Source organism: Falco peregrinus, chromosome W (assembly GCF_023634155.1).
Source record: "Falco peregrinus isolate bFalPer1 chromosome W, bFalPer1.pri, whole genome shotgun sequence".
NCBI lineage: Eukaryota > Metazoa > Chordata > Aves > Falconiformes > Falconidae > Falco > Falco peregrinus.
This window is the reverse complement of record NC_073743.1, coordinates 11,346,069-11,372,343: the sequence shown is the minus strand read 5'-3', so window position 1 is coordinate 11,372,343 and position 26,275 is coordinate 11,346,069. Positions and strand designations below refer to the sequence as shown.

The window sequence follows — 26,275 nt, the reverse complement described above, 5'->3', positions numbered from 1 at the left end:
AAAGAAATGTCTGGTGCCAACCAAAATCTTAATTTACAGAATGGCTGACATGAGAGTAGCTGATACTCACAAAGTATCAGCTCTGAGTGGAAGGCTGATTAGATAATTTCTCAAATGCCTTTCCAATCTTATATTTATGGCCTTTAAAATAAACATCTGTGACATACTTCAGTAATTACTTTCTAGAGATTCAGAGCTTTTGTAGAATGTTCAGAAGTATTGGACATCTATATAATGCAGCTCTTGAAAATAGCTAAGTGCTAAATGGAAACAAATATTATCATGTTCCTAGAAATAATATTTAATGACATGCATTAGTGACTGGTTTGTGTGTTTAGCAGACTTCAGATGTATGCATCTGATAATGCAAATAAAAGCAGCCAATGTACAGAGAATAGAATAAAACTGTATTGGTTTTGATTTAAGCTAGTCTTTGTTATTGGTTAGAATATATTTTATGAAAGGAGTGTTCTCTGTTCTTTTTCTTGTTTCCTATGGTTTTCTCTAAAGAATCCCAAAGTGGATGTTTTTACAGAGATGCATCACTAGATGAGTTTTGAAAGGTCTTTCAAAGATCATACCAAGTGTTTCCACATTCATTTCTCAAAAGACAAATAATTTCTCAGAAATGTTTTGTCTTTGATATTGTTCTTGCTTGTTTTTTAATATTTAACTATTGACTACTCTGTAATTACAATAGAATCCTTTTTATAAGGTGGGGTTTTTTGAGGTCATAATTGTTGAGCAGTGGAGTACCAAAGTCAAGACGTATTTCTAGATATTGAGTAAATTTATTGGGTCAAATATTCTGTTCTGCCATTTAAGCAGACAGCTGTCAATATAGAAATATAGTTGAAAAAGCATGGTAGATGTGGTGTGGTTCATAGATTAAATGTGGCTTGCTGTTTTGCAGCCTGTATAACAACTGTATTGGGTTTGCATGGCAAGATTTTTGTAGTGGGGGGCTACAGGGGTGGCTTCTGTGAGAAGCTGCTAGAAGCTTCCCCTATGTCCAATAGAGTCAATGTCAGCCAGCTCCAAGACAGACCCGCCGCTGGCTAAGGCTGAGCCAATGGGTGATGGTGGTAGTGCCTCTGTGATAACATATTTAAGAAGGGGGGGGGGGGAAATCTGCACAACAAATTGCAGCTGAAGAGAGGAATGAGAATATGTGAGAGCAACAACCCTGCAGACACCAAGGTCAGTGAAGGAAGGGGACGAAGTGCTCCAGGTACTAGAGCAGAGATTCCCCTGCAGCCTGTGGTGAAGACCATGGTGAGGCAGGCTGTCCTGCTGCAGCCCATGGAGGTTTAATGGTGGAGCAGATATCTACCTGCAGCCTGTGGAGGACCCCACACCAGAGCAGGTGGATGCATTCGAAGGAGGCTTGTGACCCCGTGGAGAGCCTGTGCTGGAGCAGGCTCATGGCAGGACCTGTGAACCCTTGGAAGGAGAGGAGCCCACGATGGAGCAGTTTTGCTGGCAGGGCTTGTGACCCTGTGGGGGACCCATGCTGGAGCAGTCTGTTCCTGCACCCCATGGAAGGGACCCATGCTGGAGCAGTTCATGAAGAACTGCAGCCTGTGGGAAGGACTCGCGTTGGAGAAGTTTGTGGAGGATTGTCTCCTGTGGGAGGGACCCCGTGCTGGAGCAGGGGAAGAGTGTGAGGAGTCCTCCCCCTGAGGAGGAAGGAGTGGCAGAGATAACAAAGCGATGAACTGACTGCAACCCCTGTTCCCCATCTCATCCTTCTGTGCCACTTGAGGGAAGGAGGCAGAGAATTCAGGAATGAAGTTAAGCCTAGGAAGAAGGGAGGGTGTGAGAGGATGGTGTTTTTAAGATTTAGGTTTTATTTCTCATTATCCTACTCTGCTTTCAATGGTAATAAATTTAACTAATTTGTCCGAGTCGAGTCTGTTTTGCCTGTGGCAATAACTGCTGAGTGATCTCCCTGTCCTTATCTCAACCCATGAGCTTTTCATTATATTTTCTCTCCCCTGTCCAGTTGAGGAGGAGAGTGATAGAGCAGCTTGGTGGGCACCTGGTGTCCAGCCAGGGTCAACCCACCACAACAACATGCATCAAGTTTTAGAAGTATATGTTTTCAAAGGATTTAAATGACAAAATAGTAGCTGTTCCAAATATTTGCTTGAAAACTTTTGTCTTTTGGTTTACTATATTCAAGTTGAAAAATGAGTTCTGTGGTTTGTGATGATTGCCACATTTGTGTTTGGACTTTTAATTTCTAATATACTCCATATTTTATATAATATTTATTTTTCAGTTTATTATGACTTCATTAGTGCCATATTGTTTATGGATGTAAAATCATGTTAATATTTCTCAGGAAACTCGAATAAGCCTGTGTGATGTTGGTAATGCCAAATGCTTGATGTCTTAAGAATGTAATAAGTTTATTTTGACTACATATAAATTATACTTTATATCTTGCAGTTCTTGATATCTTGCTGTTTTGTTTTGTATCACTTTCCCGAAGTTTCCCTGCTCTTCAGTGAGCAGAAACTAAGTGTGAAAACTAATAGGGAATGAGGTTTTTTTTTCTCTTTCATGTTTTCAGTACAGGAATGGTAGTTTACTAGTGATGCTACTTCAAAGTGTATGAAAGCTGGAGAATTGCTTAGAGAACCCAGTAAGCCTCTTTTTCTATGTACTTTCAGGTGGAGATGGAAATATCTTACTGTCTGTCATTCTTCACAGGGTTACACATCATTCTGGAATGATTGCATCTCCTCAGGATTGCGTGGCTGTATGTTAATTGAATTGGCATTGCGAGGGCGTCTTCAGTTAGAGGCTTGTGGAATGAGGCGCAAAAGTCTACTAACAAGAAAGGCAAGTGGAGGAAAATGGTCACATTTACTTTTGTGTCATGATCCAGGCAATACAATAGCTATAAATTACAACTGGTTGTAAGAAAAATATTTTTTTTCTTTATATGGGGATAGGGATTCTGAGTAGTGACCTAAGTTAGATAGTTACCTAAAGAGTTAAACCGTGAGCTGAAGTGCCTTGTAAAATCTTCTGTGCTTGTTCACTGCTCCCTTTGTTCTCTTGATGTGTTCCTGCTGCTGTTGGAAGCCTTGCATAAACAGTTGGCAGTGGCTCTGGCCAGGGTGCAGTGGCAGCAGTTGCTGCTGAGAGCCAGTAGCACCAGTTGTAATCTGCTGAAGGAACTGTATTTTGTAATGTTGGCAAGATGTGGGCTGGGGCTGAGAAGGATGGCTAAGTGACAGCCTGCCAGATGTACCCTGCAAGTCACCAGTTTAATTCTGGTTTACACAGTGTTGCAGTTAGTGCTTGCAATGCATGGGAAGGAAACGATCCTTGTACCTTGGGCCCCTGAGAACACAAAACTGTATCTAGTTTAAGCATGTGACCAGTGTGTTAAATTTGTTGTACCCACTGACCTTTAAGATGGGCAAATTTTTAAGGTTCTTTCTTGAATTAGGCTTAAGATTTGAGGCTCCTTAATTTATTACTTTTGCCACTGGATTTTTTTCCTTAGTACAAAATGTGCAAAGTCACACTGAAGAACTTTTACTTCATCAACATTAGAAGATACTTGTAAAATAAGTTTATTGAAAACATGGTAAAATGTCTCCCCATCAAAATAAATTATCTTTTATGAGATGTTTCCATGTCAATATTATCCCTTGCTAGTTTTTTCAAAGGAGAGCTTACAAATTCCCCAACTTTCTCCCAGTTTCCTCCTCTGAATCAAACCTCTGTTTAGACAAACAGCTCCTACTTCTTTTAGCTCCATTTAACCATATCCAGCATTGATTAGTTTGCACAATTATTTTTTTTCCCTCCAAAGCTTTTATGTCTGTATTGGGTTTGCAAGGCAACATTTTGGTAGCAGGGGAGCTACAGGGGTGGCTTCTGTGAGAAGCTGCTAGAAGCTTCCCCTGTGTCCAATAGAGCCAATGTCAGCTGGCTCCAAGATAGACCCACTGCTGGCCGAGGCCGAGCCAATCGGTGATGGTGGTAGTGCCTCTGTGATAACATTTAAGAAGGGGGGGGGGGGGAAATCTGCACAACAAATTGCAGCTGAAGAGAGGAATGAGAATATGTGAGAGCAACAACCCTGCAGACACCAAGGTCAGTGAAGGAAGGGGACGAAGTGCTCCAGGTACTAGAGCAGAGATTCCCCTGCAGCCTGTGGTGAAGACCATGGTGAGGCAGGTTGTCCTGCTGCAGCCCATGGAGGACCCCATGCCAGAGTAGGTGGACGTACAAAGGAGGCTGTGACCCCATGGGAAGCCAGTGCTAGAGCAGGCTCCTGGGAGGACCTCTGGAGAAAGAGGAGCCCATGCTGGAGCAGGTTTGCTGGCAGGACTTGTGACCCTGCAGGGGACCCACACTAGAGCAATCTGTTCCTAAAGGACTGCACCCTGTGGGAGGGACCCATGCTGGAGCAGTTCATGAAGAATCATAGAATCATTTAGGTTGGAAAAGACCTTTAAAATCAAGTCCAACCCTTAACCCAGGACTGCCAAATCCACCACTAAACCCTGTCCCTAAGCACCACATCTACATATTTTTTAAACACTTCCAGGGATAATTATTCCACCACATTCCTGGGCAGCCTGTTCCAATGTTTTAACACCCTTTCAGTGAAGAATTTTTTCCTAATATCTGTAGTAGAATGAAGCTGGGTTAATTAGCATTGATAATATATAACTGTGGGTTGGCTTCAGGGTTGGTGGGTTGGCCAATGTAGGTAAGGTGCAGGTGTGGCTGGTGAAGTTAAGTGGTTGAGAGCCAATGAAGAGAGATCAGATGAGGAAGAAGCAAGAGGAGAGAGAACACATGCCCTAGAGGAGGTGAGATAAGGCAGCAGAGGGACTGTATGAAGAGTATGCTGGTATGAGGTGGTAAAAGACCTCGTTTCAGCTTGGAGAGTGCTGTGACAAATATCCAATCTAAACCTCCCCTGGTGTAATTTGAGGCTGTTTCCTTTTGTCCTGTCCCTTGTTATCTGGCAGAAGAGACCTACCCCCACCTGCCTACAACCTCCTTTCAGGTAGCAATAAGGTCCCCCTTGAGCCTCCTCCTCTCCAGACTAAAAAAAAAAAACCAGTTCCCTCAGCCACTCCTTATAAGACTTGTGCTGATTGTTTCCCTAGTCCTGCTGGTCACATTATTTCTGATACAGGTCAGGATGCTATTGGCCTTCTTGGCCACCTGGGTACATTGCTGACTCATGCTCAGCTGTCTGTTGACCACCACCCCTAGGTCCTTTTCTGTCAGGCAGCTTTCCAGCCACTCTTCCCCTAGATTGTAGCATTACAAGGGGTTGTTGTGACCCAAGTGCAGGACCTGGCACTTCTCCTTGTTGAACCTTATACAACTGGCCTCAGCCATTCAGTCCAGCCTGTCCAGATCCCTCTGTAGAGCCTTTGAACCCTCAAGCAGATCAGCATTTCCCACACCAACTTGGTTGTTGTCTGCAAACTTCCTGAGTGTGCACTCAATCCCCTCATCCAGATCACGAATAAAGATATTAAACAAAACTGGTCCCAATACTGAGCCCTGGGGAACACCACTTAGGGCACCAGCTGGATGTAACTCCATTCATTGCTACTCTTTGGACTCAGCAGTCCAGCCAGCTTTTTACTCAGCAAAGAGTACACCCGTCCAAGCCATGAGCAGCCAGTTTCTCCAGGAGAATGCTGTGGGAGCCAGTGTCAAAGACTTTGCTAAAGTCTAGGTAGACATCATCCACAGCCCTTCCCTCATCCACTAGGTGGGTCACCTCGTCATAGAAGGAGATCAGGTTCATCAAGCTGGACCTGCCTTTCATAAACCTAAGCTGACTGGGCCTGATCCCCTGGTTGTCCTGTATGTGCCGTGTGATGGCACTCAGGATGATCTGCTCCATAACCTTCCCTAGCACCGAGGTCAGGCTGACAGGCCTGTAGTTCCCTGGATCCTCTTTCTTGCCCTTCTTGTAGATGGGTATCACATTTGCTAACCTCCAGTTAACTGGGACCTCCCTGGTTAGCCAGGACTGTTGATAAATGATTGAAAGTGACTCAGTGAAAATTCCACCAGCTCTCTCAGTACCTTTGGGTGGATCCCATCCAGCCCCATAGACTTGTGCATGTGTAAGTGGAACAGCAGGTCACTAACAGTTTCCTCCCAAACTGTGGAGACTTCATTCTGCTCCCCATCCCTATTTTCCAGCTCAGAGGCTGGGTACCCTGAGAACAACTGTTAAAGACTGAGGCAAAGAAGGTATTAAGTACCTCAGCCTTTTTCTCATCCTTTCTCATTTTCCCCAACACATCTAATAAGGGCTGGAGATTCTCCTTAGTCCTCCTTTCATGGATAATGTATTTATAGAAACATTTTTTATTGTCTTTTATGGCAGTAGCCAGATTAAATTCTGGTTGTGCTTTGGCCTTTCTAATTTTCTCCCTGCATAACCTCACGACATCCTTGTAGTCCTCCTGAGTTGCTTGCCCCTTCTTCCAAAGGTCATAAACTCTCTTTTTTTTTTTTCTGAGTTCCAGCCAAAGCTCTCTGTTCAGCCAGGCTGGTCTTCTTCCCTGCTGGCTTGTCTTTCAGCACATGGCGATGGCCTGCTCCCATGCCTTTAATATTTCCTTCTTGAAGAATGTCTGGCCTTTCTAGCCTACTTTGCCCTTCAGGACTGCCTCCCAAGGGACTCTTGTCAACCAGGCCCCTAAACAAGCCAAAGTCTGCCCTCTGGAAGTCCAAGGTAGCAGTTCTGCTAACAGTTCTTGTGCTGTTACAACTCTGGAGAGAGTTAACCAAGACATATTCATTAATTAATCCTCCTTCAAGAAAGAGCAGATCCATGAGCATAGGAGAGAGGTGGCTGGGCTTCCCCTTTTGCCTGTCTGCATGTGCTGGGAGAGGGAGGGGAAGAGAAATACAGTGGAAGTGTGAATCAAACTGCTTTTGTTTGAGGGGAAGGGTAATCAGAAGAATCTGTTCAGTGAATACGCAATATAGCAGAGAAGTAAGAAGAAAGTGCTGTATGCCTGGCTGCAGAGAATGGTAAATTTAGAAGGAAAATTGCTGTGTATTGTGGCTTCCTAAAAGCTTATGGAACCCTGACTGAGTTGAGTGGGAGAGTCTATGCTCCTTACGGCTCTTTCCTCTAAATGCCTGTCATGGTGTATTATGTTCAGACTAGCTTCTTAAACTTCTTTTTAGTGGTAGAAAAAAGTATCTTGCCCCCAAATAAATAAGAAAAACTGTTTTCTAAACTTTTTAAAAAAATTTTTACTTTAAGAAATGCTTTTAATTCTAGGATATATCTCTTCAGTGAGTTGTTTGCTTGCTTGCTTGTTTAATAAAACAGCTCAAAAAGACGACTTCACATCTTGCCTGTTAAAGGGAGATGGTGACTAGTAGGTTACCAACTGCAGCAAGCTTGAGTGATCCAGTGTAACTAAGGTTACTGTGAAACACATCATATGGGACACATCAAAGAAACTAAAATATTGCTGGAACATAGTTTTTAAAAAGAAGTAAAGATAAAACTTATTTACAGTTAGGTGTTTTTAGGCTGATTATTAAAGGAATATCTGAATGGGTGGCTATTAATAGCCAAATCTAGCAGCTTAAAAAAACAATTTGAAGTATGCACCTGTATAATTAGACTTAAAAAATTCAGAGTCTTGATATAAAACTGGAAGATATGTAATATCATTATATGTGGTTAATAAAGGTTTTGAGTGACGCTATGGTGCAAGCTCATAAATCAGAAAGATAAATATGCATTGTTGTGTGTTTAGTTTCAAATAGGGATTGTCTGGATCAAAACGTATTTGTGTTCTTAAAACCAAATATCTGAGATTTATGGTTGGAGTGATCTCCAGCTTCCAAAAGTGAAGATCTGGACAGTATCTCAAGAGACCATTTAACCTTGATGCAGTAACAGAAAATCAGGTTTCTCTGGTCCCTCCCTGGAAGATGTTTAGTCTTAAAATTCTCCACTGAATGCAATTCAACAACCTCCCTGGATGTTTAATTTGCCTGTTGAAGTTTTTGATAATACATCCTGTATCTTCCATATATCCAGAATAAGCTGGTATATTTTATTTTTCCCAAAGAAGACATCCTAAACTACTGTTTGATACCTTCTTTGTAATAATATCTTACATGCTTCTTTTTAGATCTAAACAAATGTCATTCTTTTTAGCCTGGCATTGTGGATGGATTAATTTTTGCTGATTTTAATTAAAATCTTAGTTTCTGTGCTTTAAAGACACCATCTAAATTGGACATAGTATTCCAGATATGACCTGTTAGGTATTCACAGAGATCTCTCCAACAATTTCCTGGTAATACAGCTTAGTATGAAATTCTTACTTTGTCAAAAGACTTGGCTTTTGTTGATTCGTTTGGTTCATAGTCTACTGCTAGAATTACTAGATGGATTTTTTTGCCATTCCTGACTATAGTCATTTATTATATCTTTCATATTTGTCATCTGTTTTCTCATCCTGACTATACTGCTTTGCATTTCTTTTTAATTTCATCTCATTGACTTCGTACACGTCTTCAGTTTGGGATCATCTTGCCAGTATTGAAGCTGTCTTACTATTGCAACTCATTTCAGTGTCATCTACAGACCCTATGAAAATGTATTGTACTCCTTTATTGTTTGTTGTAAGGATTATTAGAACTACGGAACAAAATTGAACTTGGCATATATTTCAGTAGGATACTTAAAGCTTTTCCAGGACACCTTTCTTACTACTGTGAAGCTTTATTAAAAATAAGATCTTTCACCTGATGCTTCTCTTGTATACATGGAAATGTTTGGATGTATTAGTTTTTCTGTCAATTGCCTGTTATCTTTTTACCTGATGCTCATAAAGTTCTAACTTGTAAAACTAAATGGCCAGATTTAATCATTATTTTGAGAAATAGCTTTGAAAAAGTAGTAATTCCTCTTTTCCTAAAGAAAGATAGAATTTTGTTGTTGTTTTGCTTTTATTCAAACATTGACTTGGGTTAGTTAAATCTGTGGTTTAGTTTGGTGCTCTTGTTTTCCTAACCAGAAAAAAATAGTATTTGTACATGGTTTATATAACTACTTATACTGGTAAACAAGCAATTACTCACATTCTTAAATTTTATTATGTTACTGTGAATGAATTTATTTCCCTCTCTCCTATGCTCTCTTGGGGGAAGATCTCAAATAATTTTACAAGTTATTAAATAACAAACTTAAGTGATATTGCATTTATTATTGCATATTATGTACATACAATAAACTCCTTATTTTGCCTAATATGTGTATTTTAACTGTTAGTGGATGGAATGTAGTGTTGCTGGTCAACATGTTCTTCAGAGTTGTAATACTTACAGATGTTGTCTTGAACCTATTTTTATCCATCAGTGTATTGAAGAAGAAAACCAATTTTCCTGCTTTTTCACTTTCTAATTGATTTCTCAATTTCATGTGTCCTAATTGTTTAACTGCAGTATTCTGAATAAATTGACTTGCAGCAATAAAATTGACTGTCATCAGAGAGCAATTTAACACTGTAGTATACTTTGTTTTGGGGAGGAAGTGAAGGACCTGGCCAGGTTAGTGGATTATCTTCCTTAAAAAATTAGGTATTAAGCATGTTATTAATACTATAGTTTTAGTCAATTAAGGTTAATTTAGGTTATAGATAATTTAACACTTAATATAGCTTTGTAATTAAAATCCAAAATAGTATTTTTTAAACAACTAGGTATTTTTTAAACTTGCATATTCTTAGAGAATATTCCTCACTCCTTAAAATTTTCCATAGTTCTGATAACAGGTAAATTTTTCCAGGTTTTATTGTTGGATATTTATGGTATATGAATTAAGTCAAATTATTGACTGCTTTTTATTCTATCCTAGGTGATTTGCAAGTCAGATGCTCCTACAGGGGATGTTCTGCTTGATGAAGCTCTGAAACACATAAAAGAGACCCAACCTCCTGAAACAGTACAAAGTTGGATTGAACTGCTTAGTGGTAAGCCTTGAACATAACGTATTTGCTTTTTTCTCCCTCAATAAAGCTAATTATCTGGCATCACTAGAGATTATACTGTAAGATTCTTGGGGAGATAGTATGCAAGAAAAGTTAATTGGTCTGTCCTCTAAAGTAGTCTCTTATTGATTCTAGCATTTAAACCAGGGGTCCTCAAACTACGGCCCATGGGCCGGATACGGCCCCCCAGGGTCCTCAATCCAGCCCCTGGTATTTACAGAACCCCCCCGCCCCCCCTGCCGGGGGTTGGGGGGGGAAACCAAGCAGTCGCAGATGACTGCCTGCCACTTCATCCGCGTGCCGGCCCCCTGGTTAAAAAGTTTGAGGACCCCTGATTTAAACAAATGTAAGTAACTTGCTTTTTACTTAACTTGGTACAGAAAGGATCGAGATGGAAGTGTCAGAGAACATCTCTACTCTGTGGAAGAGGTGTCTTCCACTGACTGAAGTAAATCAGGACTGCATCCTGGAGATAAAACTGCCTTTCTCTGTAATTGGAAATGAGGGTTAATGGAAGTTTAGAGTATAGCTGTATGGATTCAGAATTCATATATTTGATAAAGAAAGGCAATAAGGAGCTCACTGTTCAGATGTAAAAATTGAGGGTGATTTGGCCATTAATCATAAAGAAACAATAAAGAATCAGGACTTCTTTCTATTTGTCCATTAACTGGAAAAATGTAGCAAATATTTTCAAATATTAGATGCTTCTAGTTCTTCAAAACAAAGTCTTCAAGATGTACTTTGCACACAGCTCTTCCTGTAAAGCTAATAAATTGTTGCCAAAAAAAATGAAATGTCAATTAGATTTCATCTTTACAACTGCAGTTAACACTTTTCATGTACCTCACGAATGTTTGTATTCTCAGGCTGCATAAATTAAACTGGAATTAACAATGACCATATTTTAACATGTAGTGCTTTTATTGGGGTGTCATGGTTTAACCCCAGCCAGTAAATAAGTACCATGCAGCTGCTTGCTCATACACCACCACCCCAAGGGATGGGGAGGAGAATTGTGAAGGAATGTAAAATTCAAGGGTTGAAATAATGTCCTGGATTCCGCTGGGATGGAGTTAATTATCTTCTTAGGAGCTAGTACAGTGCTGTGTTTTGGCTCTGATGTGACAACAATGTTCATAACTGATACCAAAATTTGGAGTTTTCAAGCCCCCTTGCTTTCAAGCACTCCTCGCTGAAGCGGGAGGCTAGGTGCGGCTGGGCCAGAATTCCAAGATAAAACTCAACAACAACAGAGTCGTTGTTAATCAGGTATTCTTTATTTGCAGCACAGGGTGTATAGGGGATTGCTCCTCCTAGTATGCACACCTCAGCTCTGGTTCTCACTATTTTTATGCTGCAACCTAATACATATGCATAACATTTCCTGGAAAACTAATACATATTTAAACTATTTCCTGAAACGTTTTACATATTTTTCCACCTCCACACATAGCAGTTCATTTCTGCTGACTTAAAACTTCTTATCTTATTGTTCTGACACACACCATCCTGTTCTTTAGTTAAAGAAAATGTATCTCTTCCTTTGTAGTCCTCGTTTATCATTGTTCAAGGTTATTTATGACATATCCTTATGGTTCTACATCCCCTTATCTAAACTCCCAGACCACAAATAGGTAGCAACTAAGTATCTTCCCTACATCCTATGAAGGTTAGTAAACCCCTACCGACTCACCAAAGTTGACCAATCTCTTGTTCTTTTAACCCTTATATATCATAGCACACTGATGTTTTTAGTTGCTGCTAGGTAATGTTTATGCTAAGTCAAGGACTGTTCAGTTTCTCAGGCCCTGCCAGCGAGAAGACTGGAGGGGCACAAGGAATTGGGAGGGGACACAGTCAGGACAGCTGACCTGAACTAGCCAAAGGGGTATTCCATACCATGGGATGTCGTGCTTGGTATATAAACCCAGGGGGTTGGCTGAGGCAGGGCAGATCGTTCCTTGGGGGACTGGCTGGGCATTGGTCAGCAGGTGGTGAGCAGTTGCATTGTGTATCACTTGTTTCTTTCTTCCTTTCCCTCTGGATGTTATTCTTTCCCTCCCCCTTTTCATTATAACTGTTACTGTCATCATTGTTATTATTGTTCTTTCATATTTATTCTATTTCAACTATTAAATTGTTCTTATCTCAACCCTTGAGTTTTACGCTCCTTTCCGATTCTCCTCCCCATCCCTCTGGGTGAGGGGGGAGCAAGCAAGCGGCTGCGTGGTACTTAATTACCAGCCAGGGTTAAACCATAATCGTCCTTTTTGGCACCCAACGTGGAGCATGAAGGGTTGAGATAGCAACAGGTCTAATCAGACTGCATTAGAATAAAAATTGTTGTCAGTGTTCATTGTATTGGATTAATAATCATTGGCTACAATGCTGGTTTCTCTGCTTTTGAAGTTGCTGCTCATGGTCCCAGGGTTGTGTTAGTTTACTTACAGTATATGTTCCCTGTTGCATTGTTTGTTTCCTCTGGGACCTGGGCTAAAGTTATTATAGTGTTGTACTATATAGTACTGGTTTATGATATGATAGACATGCTGGTTATGAAACTAATCTGGTCTGTGTACTCGGTGTTGTCCCCTCTGTGTATCTGGCGACCCCTGGGGGGGAATGCCAACAATTGTACCTTTGGCTTTGTTTTCCCAGAGAGTCAGCTTATGGGTGGGGTCCACACCTCCCCCTTTCCCTTAGGGCTAATTAGTGAAACATTTAGGATTTAGGATATCCTGAGTATCTTTGGTCAGCTGGAATCACCAGAGTGCAGGTCCTGACCTTAGTGATATGAATACTGAATGTGCTTTTCATCTCCTGGGCTTGCTGGAATTTTAAGTGACTAATTACTACTCTAGCCTACATGGCGGAAATAACAGCTGCTCTAGTCCCTGCGGCAGGTGCTGCAACTGCTCCTTTCCTCGCTCCAGTCCCCACTCCAGCTCCTGCAGGTGCTGTAGCTGCTCCAGCCTCTGCGGCCACTCCAGCCCCCGTGGCAGGCATTGCAGCTACCTCAGTCCCCAAAATGAGTGATGCAGAAGACCAACCTGGTCAGTGTCAGTGGCTCATGTAGATAAGAAGAAATGGAAACAGAAAGCAGCTCATTTGGTAAAGGAGAATGAAGGAGCAGACCCATCACAGGAACAAGATGAAGAAGGTGAACAAGAGGTAACCTCCCAATCCCTATCTCTGAGTGAACTGCGGGATATGTGGAAAGATTATGCCTGTCAAACAGGTGAACACATTGTCACATGGTTGCTTCGATGCTGGGATAATGGGGCTCATAGTATAGACTTGGAGGGTAGGGAAGCCAAGCAGCTGGGATCACTTTCTAAAGAAGGGGGCATTGATAGGGCAATTGGAAAAGGAGCGCAAGTCCTCAGCCTCTGGAAGTGACTTCTGTCAAGTGTTTAGGAAAGGTATTCCTTCAAGGAGGATATTACATGTTGCCCAAGCAAGTGGATTCCAATATAGAAGGGTATCCAGTACCTGAGGGAATTAGCTGTGAAAGAGATGATCTGTTATAGCCTGGACGACCCACAGGCACCCATAGATCCTGATCAAGTCCAATGCACACGACCCATGTGGCGGAAATTGATACAGAGCGCACCATCAGTATATATACTCATTGGCAGTAATGGGTTGGTCAGACACTGTACCACCAGTGGTGGATGAAGCGCTTCGTCATCTCTGACACTATGAAGAATGCGTCTCTATGTCATGGTTTAAGCCTTTCTGGTAATTAAGTACCACGCAGCTGCTCACTCACTCCCCCCTCACCCAGAGGGATGGGGAGGAGAATTGGAAAGGAATGTAAAACTTGAGAGTTGAGATATGAATAATTTAATAATTGAAATAGAATAAAAACAAAAGAACAATAATAACAATAATGACAATAACAGTTATAATGAAAGGGTGGGGGGGAAAGAATAAAACCCAAAAGGAAAGGGAGAAAGAAAACAAGTGATACACAATACACCTGCTCAGCACCTGCTGACTGATGCCCAGCCAGTCCCCAAGAAATGGTCTGCCCTGCCCCAGCCAACCTCCTGCATTTATATACCAAGCATGACATCCCATGGTATGGAATATCCCTTTGGCTAGTTCGGGTCAGCTGTCCTGGCTGTGTCCCCTCCCAATTCCTTGTGCCCCTCCAGCCTTCTCGCTGGCAAGGCCTGAGAAACTGAACAGTCCTTGACTTAGTATAAACATTACCTAGCAGCAACTAAAAACATCAGTGTGTTATCAACATTGTTCTCACATCAGAGCCAAAACACAGCACTGTACTAGCTCCTAAAAAGAAAATTAACTCCATCCCAGCTGAAATCAGGATACTCTACCTCCATCATCTCATCTGTAGAGAGACTGGACCAGCGGCTTGAGGAGAATATCTCCTTCTCTCCACCACTACAAGCCCGCATCTCAGGTATCAACTGTAGATGACCTTCTCTTTTGAAGTGAGAATATAGGAGATAGACACCACAGGGTATGCTCTAGTTCTATCTGCAAGACCATGGACGGGACATGAGGAGGAGGGATGGAAAACCTACCTCAGTCCTGAAGGCACAAGTGCGTGAACTACAATGAAAAAAACAATCACAAACAAGGAGTCTTCCAGGAAGGCTGCTGCTCCAGTCTCCAGACAGTTTTCCAGATGGAGTGATAGGGCTGACATTACTCTTGGCCCTGTGAAAAGGAATTCTAATCCATTTTTATAAGACATAAGTGAGCAGAACTACTCCATGCTATGTCCACGTGTTGTGGTTTAATCCTGGCTGGCAACCAAACACTACCAGCAACCAAACACCACGCAGCCACTTGTTCACTCCCCACAACCCGGAAAGATGGGGAGGAGAATCAGAAAGGAATGTAAAACTCGAGGGCTGAGATAAGAACAATTTAATAATTTAAGCAGAATAAAAAGATAAGAACAACAGTAATAACAATAACAATTAGGAAGGAAAGGTGGGGAAAAAGGGTAAAATCCAAAGGAAGGGAAAAGGAAAACAAACCAAGTGATGCAAATTACAGCTGCTTACCACCCACTGACCGATGCCCAGCCAGTCCCCCAGCAATGATCCCCAGGCCCCAGCTAACACTCCAAGTTTATATACCAAGCATGATGTCCCATGGTATGGAATACCTCTTTGGCTGGTTCAGGTCAGCTGTCCTGGCTGTGTCCCCTCCCACTTCCTTGTGCCACTCCAGTCTTCTCGCTGGCAAGGCCCAAGAAACCAAAAAGTCCTTGACTTACTATAAACATTACATAGCAACAACTAAAAACATCAGTGTGGTTATCAACATTGTTCTCACATCATAGCCAAAACCCAGCACTGTACTAGCTACTAGGAAGAAAATTAACTCCATCCCAGCTGAAACCAGTACACCACCTCATACCACTTCCTGTCCTAGTGGGGAGCCCTATGACCAAGATTAGAGGGACCCTGCCTCCAGCCAGCTGGAGGACGGGGATAACTGGGTTTATTGGACTGTGTGGATCCAATGGCCTGGCACATCAGACCCACAGGAATATAAAGCTCTAGTAGATACTGGTGCACAGTGTACTCGAATACCACCAAGGTATGAAGGGGCAGAACCAATTAGTATTTCTGGAGTGATAGGAGGATCTCAACAGCTAACTGTACTGGATGCTGAAATGAGCCTGATTGGGAGTGAGTGGCAAAATCATCCCATTGTGACTGGCCCAGAGGCTCTGCATCCTTGGCATAGACTATCTCAGGGGAGGGTATCTCAAGGATCCAAAAGGTGGGCTTCTGGTATAGCTGCCTCGGAGATGGAGGAAATTAAGCAGCTTTCTACTTTGCCTGGCCTTTCAGAAGACCCTTCTGTTGAGGGGTTACTGAAGGTTGAAGAACAACAGGTGCCGATCACTACCACAGCGGTGCACTGGCGGCAATACCACACCAACCGAGACTCCCTGATTCCTATCCATAAGCTGATTCGTTGACTAGAAAGCCAAGGAGTGATCAGCAGATCTGCTCACCCTTTAATAGCCCCATATGGCCAGTGCAAAATTCTAATGGAGAATGGAGACTAACAGTGGACTATTGTGGCCTGAATGAAGTCACGCTGCCATTGAGTGCTGCCGTAGCAGACATGCTAGAACTTCAATATGAACTGGAATGAAAGGCAGCCAAGTGATTAATAAATCCTGTACCATCCTGTCCTGGTTTCAGCTGGGATAGAGTTAATTTACTACTCTAGTAGCTGGTGACAGATAAGAAAACAAATAGTTGAAATAAAATAAAATAAAACCAATAAAAATTATAATCAAAAGGAGGGAGAAGGGGAGAGGAATAAAAAACAAAGGGAAGGGAGAAAAGGAAACAAGTGATGCACAATATAATTGCCCAATATCCGCTTACCAGTGTCCAGCCAGTCCTCAAGCAGCGATTGACAGGCCTCAGCCAACATTCAAAGGCTTGTTGTTACTCACGGACCCATTTGAAATCATTCTTTTCTCAGATAACTTGATAGAGAGGGTTTACAATCAGACTGCAGTTTGGAATGTGCATTCTCCAAAAACCCACAGTGCCTAAGAAAGCCTGTGTTTCTTTCTAGTTGGTGGAGACAGCTGTTATTTTGTTGATCACATCCATTGGGATTTCACGACGTCCATGTTGCCATTTTATTCCCCAAAACCTGGATCTCCTGTGCAGGTCCCTTGACCTTACTCTGTGTTATGGCAAAACCAGCTTTCAGAAGGATTTGGACTATCTTCTCCCCTTTCTCAAAATCTTCTTCTGCTGTATCGCCCCATATGATGATGTCATCAATATACTGCAGATGTTCCGGAGCTTCACCCTGTTCCAGGGCAGCCTGGATCAGTCCATGGCAGATGGTAGGGCTGTGTTTCCACCCCCGGGGGAGTCCATTCGAGGTGCATTGGACACCCCTCCAAGTGAAGGCAAACTATGGCCTGAACTCCGCAGCCAAAGGGATAGAGTAAAACGCATTTGCAATATCAGTAGTGGCATACCACTTGGCTGCCTTTCATTCCAGTTCATATTGAAGTTCTAGCATGTCTGCTACGGCAGCACTCAATGGCAGCGTGACTTCATTCAGGCCACAATAGTCCACTGTTAGTCTCCATTCTCCATTAGAATTTTGCACTGGCCATATGGGGCTATTAAAGGGTGAGCAGATCTGCTGATCACTCCTTGGCTTTCTAGTCAACGAATCAGCTTATGGATAGGAATCAGGGAGTCTCGGTTGGTGTGGTATTGCCGCCAGTGCACCGCTGTGGTAGTGATCGGCACCTGTTGTTCTTCAACCTTCAGTAACCCCTCAACAGAAGGGTCTTCTGAAAGGCCAGGCAAAGTAGAAAGCTGCTTAATTTCCTCCGTCTCCGAGGCAGCTATACCAGAAGCCCACCTTTTGGATCCTTGAGATACCCTCCCCTGAGACAGTCTATGCCAAGGATGCAGAGCCTCTGGGCCAGTCACAATGGGATGAGTTTTTGCCCCTCATTCCCAATGTGGCTTTTTTCAGCCTCCAATACAGTTAGCTGTTGGGATTTCCCTGTCACTCCAGAAATACTAATTGGTTCTGCCCCTTCATAGCTTGATGGTGTTACAGTACACTGTGCACTGGTGTCTATTAGAGCTTTATATTCCTGTGGGTCTGATGTGCCAGGCCATCAGATCCACACAGTCCACTAAACCCAATTATCCCTGGCCTCCACCTGGCTGGAGGCAGGGTCCCCCTAATCCTGTTCATAGGATTCTCTACCATGGCAGCAAGCAGTGCAAAGCAGCTGTACTGTGGAGCAATTGCGATCTTGCCTATTTATGTCTTGTAAAAACTGATTAGAATTCCTTTTCACAGGATCAAGAGTAAAATCAGCCTTTCCACTCTGGGAAACTGCCCACTAGATATTGGAGCAGCAACCTTCCTAAAAGAACCCCTATTCACAATTGTGTTTCATAGAATGATTTAGGTTGGAAAAGACCTTTTCCTTGTGATTCACATACCCGTGCTTCTAGGACTGAGGTAGGTTTTCCATCCAACCTCCTCATATCATGTCTGTGGTCCCACAGGTAAAACCACAGGGTACCCTGTGGTGTCTATCTCCTATATTCTCCCTCTCAAGCAGAAGGGTTCTTGCTGTTAATAGCTGATATGTGGGTCCATAAAGTTGGAGAGTAGGATCTATCTTCTTTGATATGATGAACTACTACCCCCACAGCTGAGATGAGGGAGGTAGAGATGCTATCTTTGTAGCCCTGGAGATGGCGAATCACTTCACTGTTGGTTGTGCATCAGATTTCCAGCTAATTATTGGCAATGAGTTTGCATATGACACTGGTGCACTCTCTACAAATTTCCAGCACATGGGTTGTGTGCATAGGACTTCATCAGGATCTCTTGGTAACTGTGCATTGTTCAGGTCATAATAAATCATATCTAGCATGGCTAAATTCCTCAGGTACTGGTTACATTTCTCCATTGTAGTCCGCTTGCCTGGGTGACATGTAATATCCTTCTTGAAAGGATACCTTTCCTTCATGCTTGACAAGAGTTGTCTCCAGAGTCTGAGGACTTGTGTCCCTTTTCCAATTGCCTTGTCAGTGCCCCCTTCCCTAGAAAGTGACCCCAGCTGCTTGGCTTCCCTACCCTCTAATTCCAATCTATTAGCCCCATTATTCCAGCACTGAAGGAACCAGGTGACAGTGTGTTCACCTGGTTGATGGCTAAAATATTTTTGCATATCCTGCAGCTCGTTCAGGGATAGGATTAAGTGGTTTCCTCTTGTTCTGCCTCTTCCTTCTCTTCCTGTGGTGGCCCTGCTTTATCTTCCTTTACTAAATGAGCTGTTTTGTGTGTCCATCTCTTCTTGTGTATAGGAGTGCCTGATACCAGCACGAGTTGGTCCTCTTCATCGCTCGTCGTGGGGTCTGGAGTAGTTGTAGTGCCACTTGCTGGGTTTTGATTAGCCAAGATGCTTATAGCCAAGTTTAAGTAGCTGCAATGCTTGTTGCAGCGGTTGCAGTAGACACAGTACCTATTGCTGGGGTTTGAATGGCTTCAGTGCTTGTTGCAGGGGTTGGAATTGTCACAGCTAGTTGCTTAATTCTCAACAAGGTTTGAACCACATTCAGCATTCCCAGCAATAGAATCAGGGCCACCAATATTCTGGTCTCAACATCCCAAGTATATTCAAAATTTTCAAAAGCCTTAAACACTTCTGTAATTGGCCTAGAGAAGGGGAAAATGTAGAATGATAGATTGCATAATTGACTCTCCAAAAAGGAAAAGCTAAGGGTGCACTTATCAATAATCCCCACCAGAGGGCGCCCGAATAGGGGCGACGGCAATACTGACTGAGTACACGAGATTAGTTTCATGGCCAGCGAGTCTATCATATCAGAAGCCAGTACTATAAAGTATAACACAATGATAACTTTAGCCCAGGCCCCATGGATCATAAACAGCATCACAGGGAACACATACAGCAAGTAAAGTACATAATGCGACCCTGAGATCATGAGCAGCAACTCTGAGAACAAAGAAAAAAACACTGTGGCCAGTGACTATTAAACCACTACAAAGAATATTTATAACAATTTTGTTTTAACACACCCTAGTCAGACGTGTCATTATCTCAACCCCTTGTTCCCCATGTTGGGTGCCCCAAAGGACTGTCGTGATTTAACCCCAGCCAATAACTAATTACCACGCACGCACGCACGTGTGCGCACGCGCACACACACACACACACACAGAGGAGAATCGGGAAGGAATGTAAAACTCAAGGGTTGAGATAAGAGCAATTTAATAATTAAAATAAAATAAGGGGGGAAACCAAACTATAATAGTAGTAATAACAATAATAATAATGAGTTGTAATGAATAGGAGGGAGAAGGGGAGAAGAATAAAATACTAAGGGAAGGGAGAAAAGGAAACAAGTGATGCACAATACAATTGCTCACCACCCGCCCTACCAATGCCCAGCTAGTCCCTTGTCAGCGATCGACAGGCCCCGGCCAACCCCTCCCCCACCCAGTTTATATACTGAGCATGGCATTCTATGGTATGGAATATCCCTTTGGCTATTTTGGGTCAGCTGTCTGGCTGTATTCCCTCCCAATTTCTTGTGCCACTCCAGCCTTCTCCCTGGCAGGGCCTGAGAAACTGAAAAGTCCTTGACTTAGTATAAACATTACCCAGCAACAACCAAAAACATCTGTGTCTTATCAACATCATTCTCACACCAAAGCCAAAACACAGCACTGCACCAGCTACTAAGAAGAAAATTAACTCTGTCCCAGCTGAAACCAGGACATGGGTTGTTTTTTCATTTGGGGTTCTTTTTTTAGTTTTTTTCTGTAGACAGAATTCATCACTGAGGTTTGTCTGTTTTTACAAAAAACACAAAATGCATTTTCCCTGGAGTAGGTCAGAGCTGTACTTAGGTGTGCAAACAGTACAGGAAAAAAACCCCACTGTTTTGTCAACAATATGACTTTTGGAGGTAAGAGGTATCGAGACTTGAATTTGTCTATCTAAATATATTTGTTACTTGTAATAAGAGTATAAAAATGAGCAAAATCCCTCCAGCTTCCTCTGCCTTCATTTTCGTTATGTTCTTCCCATTTGTCCTGTACCACCAGAAGCAGACGTCCTTGCATATTCACATACAGTTCATGCTTGGTGCCCTTGCCATCCCTCCCCTCTTGCTCCTTGATGGTCAGACAGAGGGGGGAGAGAGGAGAATAAAGCAAGGGGCACCTTGCAGTCAGTAAGGGGCATGGCTGCTGTGTAGCCTTGCAGTTTATTTCTTGCTCAGCTCTCTTCCACTTTTACAGACTGCAAAAACAATTTTTCTTGTCCAAATTACATAATTTGTGCTGACATTTCACAGTGCAGAGCAAATCAAGTTAGTACTGATTCAAAAAAGGTCAGCTAATGAATGAACAATGTTGTAAGTTTTCCTTGAGCTAAGTTAAGGTTTTCCTGACCCTGCTAAGTATTTGGCTCTGGGAAGAGTTATTGTCAGTGCTGTGGCTGAGACTTAGATCAATCATTTTTATTTACACATGGGTATTTAATTACTAATTCTTAGATGGCATTAGGGTTGTTTGCATTTCCTATAGTTTAGAGAACTTCCCTTTGAAAAAAAATATTTTGGTGGTTTATTTTGGGTTTTGATAAACTCTTAGAATTTTGCTTTAGGTCCTGATCCTGGAAAATAGTGACTCTATCCATAATTATCAGTGATGCAAAGAATGCTGATTGAAGTTAGTATTCAAAGACATCATGGAAATATTTATATGGACATTTAAGGTGATGTTTGCCAGGCTGATCTTGTTTATAAGATAGCCTCTAAGGGAAGCAAGTACAGAGAAAACAGATGTTTGGATAAAAATGTCAGGTCTTCCTGTAGATGTAACAAACATCTGTCTGAACAACGTGACTGTGTAATTGAGGAGATTGGTCACAAGATGTCACCACAGTACTGATTTTTATTATTGTATAGCCACATCTACCTAACAAATTTGGAAACATCTAGGAAATTACTTTTGCCCTGTGAAACAGTGTAGGGAGATTACTATTATTTTTGTGTGTGTGTGTGTCTGTGATAGCTTCATTGATGGTCAAGCAGGGGGAATCATATTCAATGAGAATGTGATTCTTACAGGGACTTATGGAGTTCAGGCCTGGGTGGGTTCTCTACCTTTCACTATGCAGTTGGTGTCACCTCATTTGTTTACTTGTCTGTTACTTGGATACAGTGTCACCTTCCATCACAATGGGAAAAACCTTAAAGTAATCTGTGTATTATTATTATTTGTTAACCAATGATTTTTTTTAAAAAAACTTTCTGATATAGAAATTCTCACATCATTTATGGGGAAACCCCCCATCTATGTAAGAAATACTTTATGCTGTTTCTTCCCTTGCCTCTTAAGTGCATAGGCTTTCTATATGAAGAGGGGATTTGAATACTTACAATAAATACTTAGGTAAGCTGGACCTAAAATTGTAGCTTGTTAAGTAAACTCTTGGGCAAAGATGGATTTCTCAGTGCTTAGCAACTTTAGCTTTCTCAGTAGCTGTTGATGCTGATTTTGTGTTTTTAAAATTCCCTCCTCTAAGCGCACGTGCATGCATGTGCGCACACACACACACTGAAGTGCCTAGTTCTCCTGCCTTAACAAAAAAACATTAGAAATAATTTTTATAGAAACATCAAAGCCCCTGCCCAACATGTGCCAATGTGTAATGCACACACCCACACTCACACAGTGCATGTCACTGTTTCACCTGGTGGGGGCAGGAAGGGAGAGAAGAATGTAAACCTGAAGAAATAGAGAAATAAGGAGGACATATAGGGTAGGTGTGCATTAGTTTATCTCTGTGGCAGAAAGAATGGCAATGACGCTTCTTCCAGCTTCTGAATTGATAAAATGCTGGAAGTAGACAAATGGACAAGATTGGAGGAGATGCTTATTTTCATTTTTATTAACTCTTTCTTCATGTCTGTGTTTGGTGTTTTGTTTGGTGGGGTTTTTGGGGTGTGTGGGGGGGTTGTTTTCTTTTTTTTTTTTTCTTCTTTTCCTTCAGTAAAAGAGTGCTTATTTGTCATATCCCTAATCAAGATATGGCTTAGCTAGCATTTCACCAAACTTTAAATTTACACTGAAACTCCTCAAAGAGGCTCTCATGGTCTCTGTCTCTATGCATATATCTGGGTAGGTCAGAGATCAGATAAATGCTGACATGAGCACAATATCTTAGTGTAATAGTCAGCTATATGAATTTGACAGCTCATTCTGCAGCGGCGGGGAGAATCACTGTAATAGTACAGCTTAAACTTTGTCTGACTCTTGACTTTTTGGCTTGTTTTTTTTAGGTGAAACATGGAACCCATTGAAGTTGCACTACCAATTGCGAAATGTCCGTGAACGGTTAGCTAAAAATCTAGTCGAAAAAGGTATACTGACAACAGAGAAACAGAACTTCCTTCTTTTTGACATGACTACGCATCCCCTCACCAACAACAATATCAAACAGCGCCTCATCAAGAAGGTTCAAGAAGCAGTTCTTGACAAATGGGTGAATGACCCTCACCGCATGGACAAGCGCTTGCTGGCACTTGTTTATTTATCCCATGCTTCAGATGTTCTGGAGAATGCTTTTGCCCCCCTTTTGGATGAGCAGTATGATTTAGCCACAAAGAGGGTGAGGCAGCTTCTGGATTTAGACCCTGAGGCTGAATGTATGAAAGCCAACACAAATGAGGTTCTGTGGGCTGTTGTAGCAGCTTTCACAAAATAATTGCATTCAGACTGAAGTGTTCTCTTTTCTTTCATGTAAACTAGTTGTTTCTCTTTTATTGACTATTCATGTTTTCTGTAATTTGTAACTTCTCACATGATGAATCAGCTCTGGTTTAATGGCAATTATAAGTGGTGTATTCCCTCCTCCTCTGTGTATCTGCATACAGGAGTCTGCTGGTACAGGAGGCCTTCCTGTTTAAAAACAACAGAAAAATGTTTTACTGCCATATTGGCATTCTATTTCCTATTCAGTTTGAGTTATCTGAAATACTTTGTTTAATCTATTTTTCATCTTACTGTTATTGAAGTTATTTAACATGAAAAGTACCTCAAGAAGGAAATGTGCATGCTGTTGGATCACTAGTCTCAGCTGACACAGATGTGTGCATGCATCAGTACTTCTGCAGTACAACTCATAATAGATCAAAAAAGGCCTTTTAAAATCACCAAAGCTCCATGTTGAAGTGTCTGTCAGGACATTTTATACACAGATGTTTCAATTATATCTAATAAAATTACTTTAAAAGCAGAAATGCCATTAAGCAGCTTTGTCAATAGTTCCTGTAAAATGCACCATAAATTTTACTTTTCACACAAGTCTCTTGTGTACTTATGTTTTCATTAGAATGATAGCTGAGTCATAAGGCTACTTGTAGAAAGGTCCATTTGTTTCATAAACCATTTTTGGAATGGGATGCATTCCATTATATTGTATATATAGTTCAAATTATATATTAACAACTGCCCCATCTTAGTATTTTGCAAGATCTACTTAGTTGTACACCTGGTATCCCTTATTTGCTATCAGCCATTGCCATTTGATGGAAAGAAAGGCCTCCTATAAAGAGCATGTATGTGAAAGCTGTTTGTTTCCAGTGTCTGCAGTGCCATCCAGGTATTCTCAGTCTATGCATTGCCTTTGATAATTAGTGTATAGAGACCGCTTTCTATCATTTTTTGTACTTTTTTTTTTTTCTCCTCCTGTATGGAAGAGGCTTGTGACCAGTATAATTCTTGAGTGCAGTTTTTAATTTTGTTTGTACACAAATTAATGTTTGCTCTTAAACCTCATAATCTATTTTACACTTTAAATCAAAAAGTCAAGTCAGTCCTAGCAGGTGTTGCATGTAAATGGTTACCGAGTAATGACTGCAGTTCAGATGATTTAAATTTCTGTAATGAGATGCTTTGCTATATTTTAATTTTTTATATACAATTATGCTGATTAGCACACTACTGTAAAAAAAATAAATAAAACTTTGGATTTTTAAAACTTATTGCCTCTTTGACACTGCTTGTTATCTCCCATTGGTTTTACAGTGTAAATAATATGCATTGAACAAATTAAGCATTGATTTATATCTTTTTTTTCCTCATAACAATGAGGATTTATAGTGGGGCTTACAGCTGTTTAGAAACTTTTTTTTTGGTGAACATTCAGAGAAAGAATACTAGATGGTATATAACTGTAGAGTTGAAATTTAAGGGATCCCTTAATCTGTATATTAGCTTTTTACCTACAGTAAATAAACTATGATCTTAAAAGTGCCTGAAACAGAGCAAGCATGTAATTTTTATTTTTTTGTTGCTAATTAGAAAGGTTTTATTGCTTAACTGAAAGCTTTAGTTAATATCCTTATTAGAAAGGGAGCGTTTATATTAAGTAGATCAAACTGACCTAATCAGCGGTGTCGCTCAGATCTGCAGGATTCATGGCTGAGACAGACTGAGTTAGCTTATGAGTGTGCAGCTGTGCCTGCCATGGGTAGACCTCTTCTATCTTGAGCACAACTCTACAGCCTCATCTGTGACTGGACTTCCAGTTTTGCACTTAATTTTAAATCATTTAGATACTTAAGTAGTTGACCTTAAAATACAACTTAAATTCATCATACCTATATAACCTTTTTTTAATAAAGATTTTTAAAATACGGTCCTTAACATTTAGTGGCACACTATTGTTTCAGTTTTTAAATGATGTTTCTTTAGAAAAATTAAATTAAAAGTATATTGTAAGGTATTTCAAACTTTGGTTTACAAATAAAAAGATAAATGGTGTTCTCCCACTTGTAAGATGCTGTGTTTAAAACTTTGAGGAGATGGGGCATGAATTTTGGCCATTTTCTTTTAAACATTTTCAAAACGCAGTTGCTTTAAGTGGAGGAAAAATGAAAGTTGCTGTGTTGCTTTTATATTTGACAGCTTACAGAATACTTTCTTTACTTGATAGTATATGCTAACTCACTGCTTTCATTGTCTCTCCTGTGATCTGTTTTCTCATTTTCTGTTGCTCTTTGAGAGGAGAGGAAATTAATTAGGTGGAAAAGTCAGAAAAAATAGCGGAGTATTCGGGAGCAAGTTGAGTGCACAAAATTCTTAAAACAGCTTTGAAAATCTAAGCTACTTGAAACATACTTCAGACTGAAAGTATCTTTCATAGTCCCTTTTCTGTCCTCTCATCTTCATTCTGTCAGTATTTTTCATGTTCCTGCTGTTTTCATGTTACATTGTGGAGGATATTGGGTTTTTGTCACCCTTACAGCCAACATGGTTTAAAAAAAAGTCACCGTTCTTTAATTCCTTCCAGAGAGGGTTTGTTGTTTTGGTTTTTGGTTATTTTTTGTTTGTCTGTTTGTTTTTTCACATAGAAGATAACTGCCTACAGTATTTATCGGCTTTATTTTGCTTAAAGATAGAACCTCTGTCTGTGATGGGGAGAGTTTGTATTGGGTGTATCAAAGAACTTTGATGTAAGCAACAAAGGGTTTGTGAAGAATGACAGTATCTTTTGCTAGACCACCTGGCATAAGCCTCAGTGTGTGGGGAAAATAGATGAGCTTTTGGAGTCTTGAGTCCTATGTTGTGCTTTAAAAAATCCAAAGCCTCATAAATGCTACCAGACCTTATATCTAACAATGAAGGTAAGTTTA

At 41.2% G+C, this 26,275-nt stretch overlaps 1 protein-coding gene across 6 annotated transcripts in view; it reads left to right on the top strand.

Annotated features, from left to right (window-relative positions):
- LOC129783020 (Golgi phosphoprotein 3-like) overlaps positions 1–24,622 on the top strand; it is a 45,456-nt gene extending 20,834 nt beyond the window's left edge. For 5 of the 6 annotated variants that reach the window (XM_055792646.1, XM_055792645.1, XM_055792649.1 and 2 more), the window contains exons 3-5: positions 2,719–2,850; positions 9,902–10,016; positions 22,919–24,622. In XM_055792646.1, the coding sequence (XP_055648621.1) occupies positions 2,719–2,850; positions 9,902–10,016; positions 22,919–23,343 (672 nt within the window). In that variant the 3' untranslated portion in view covers positions 23,344–24,622. The remainder of the gene's footprint in view (positions 1–2,718; positions 2,851–9,901; positions 10,017–22,918) is intronic. The other variant, XM_055792650.1, reaches the window with a different exon arrangement.
- Positions 24,623–26,275: the final 1,653 nt, after the last annotated feature.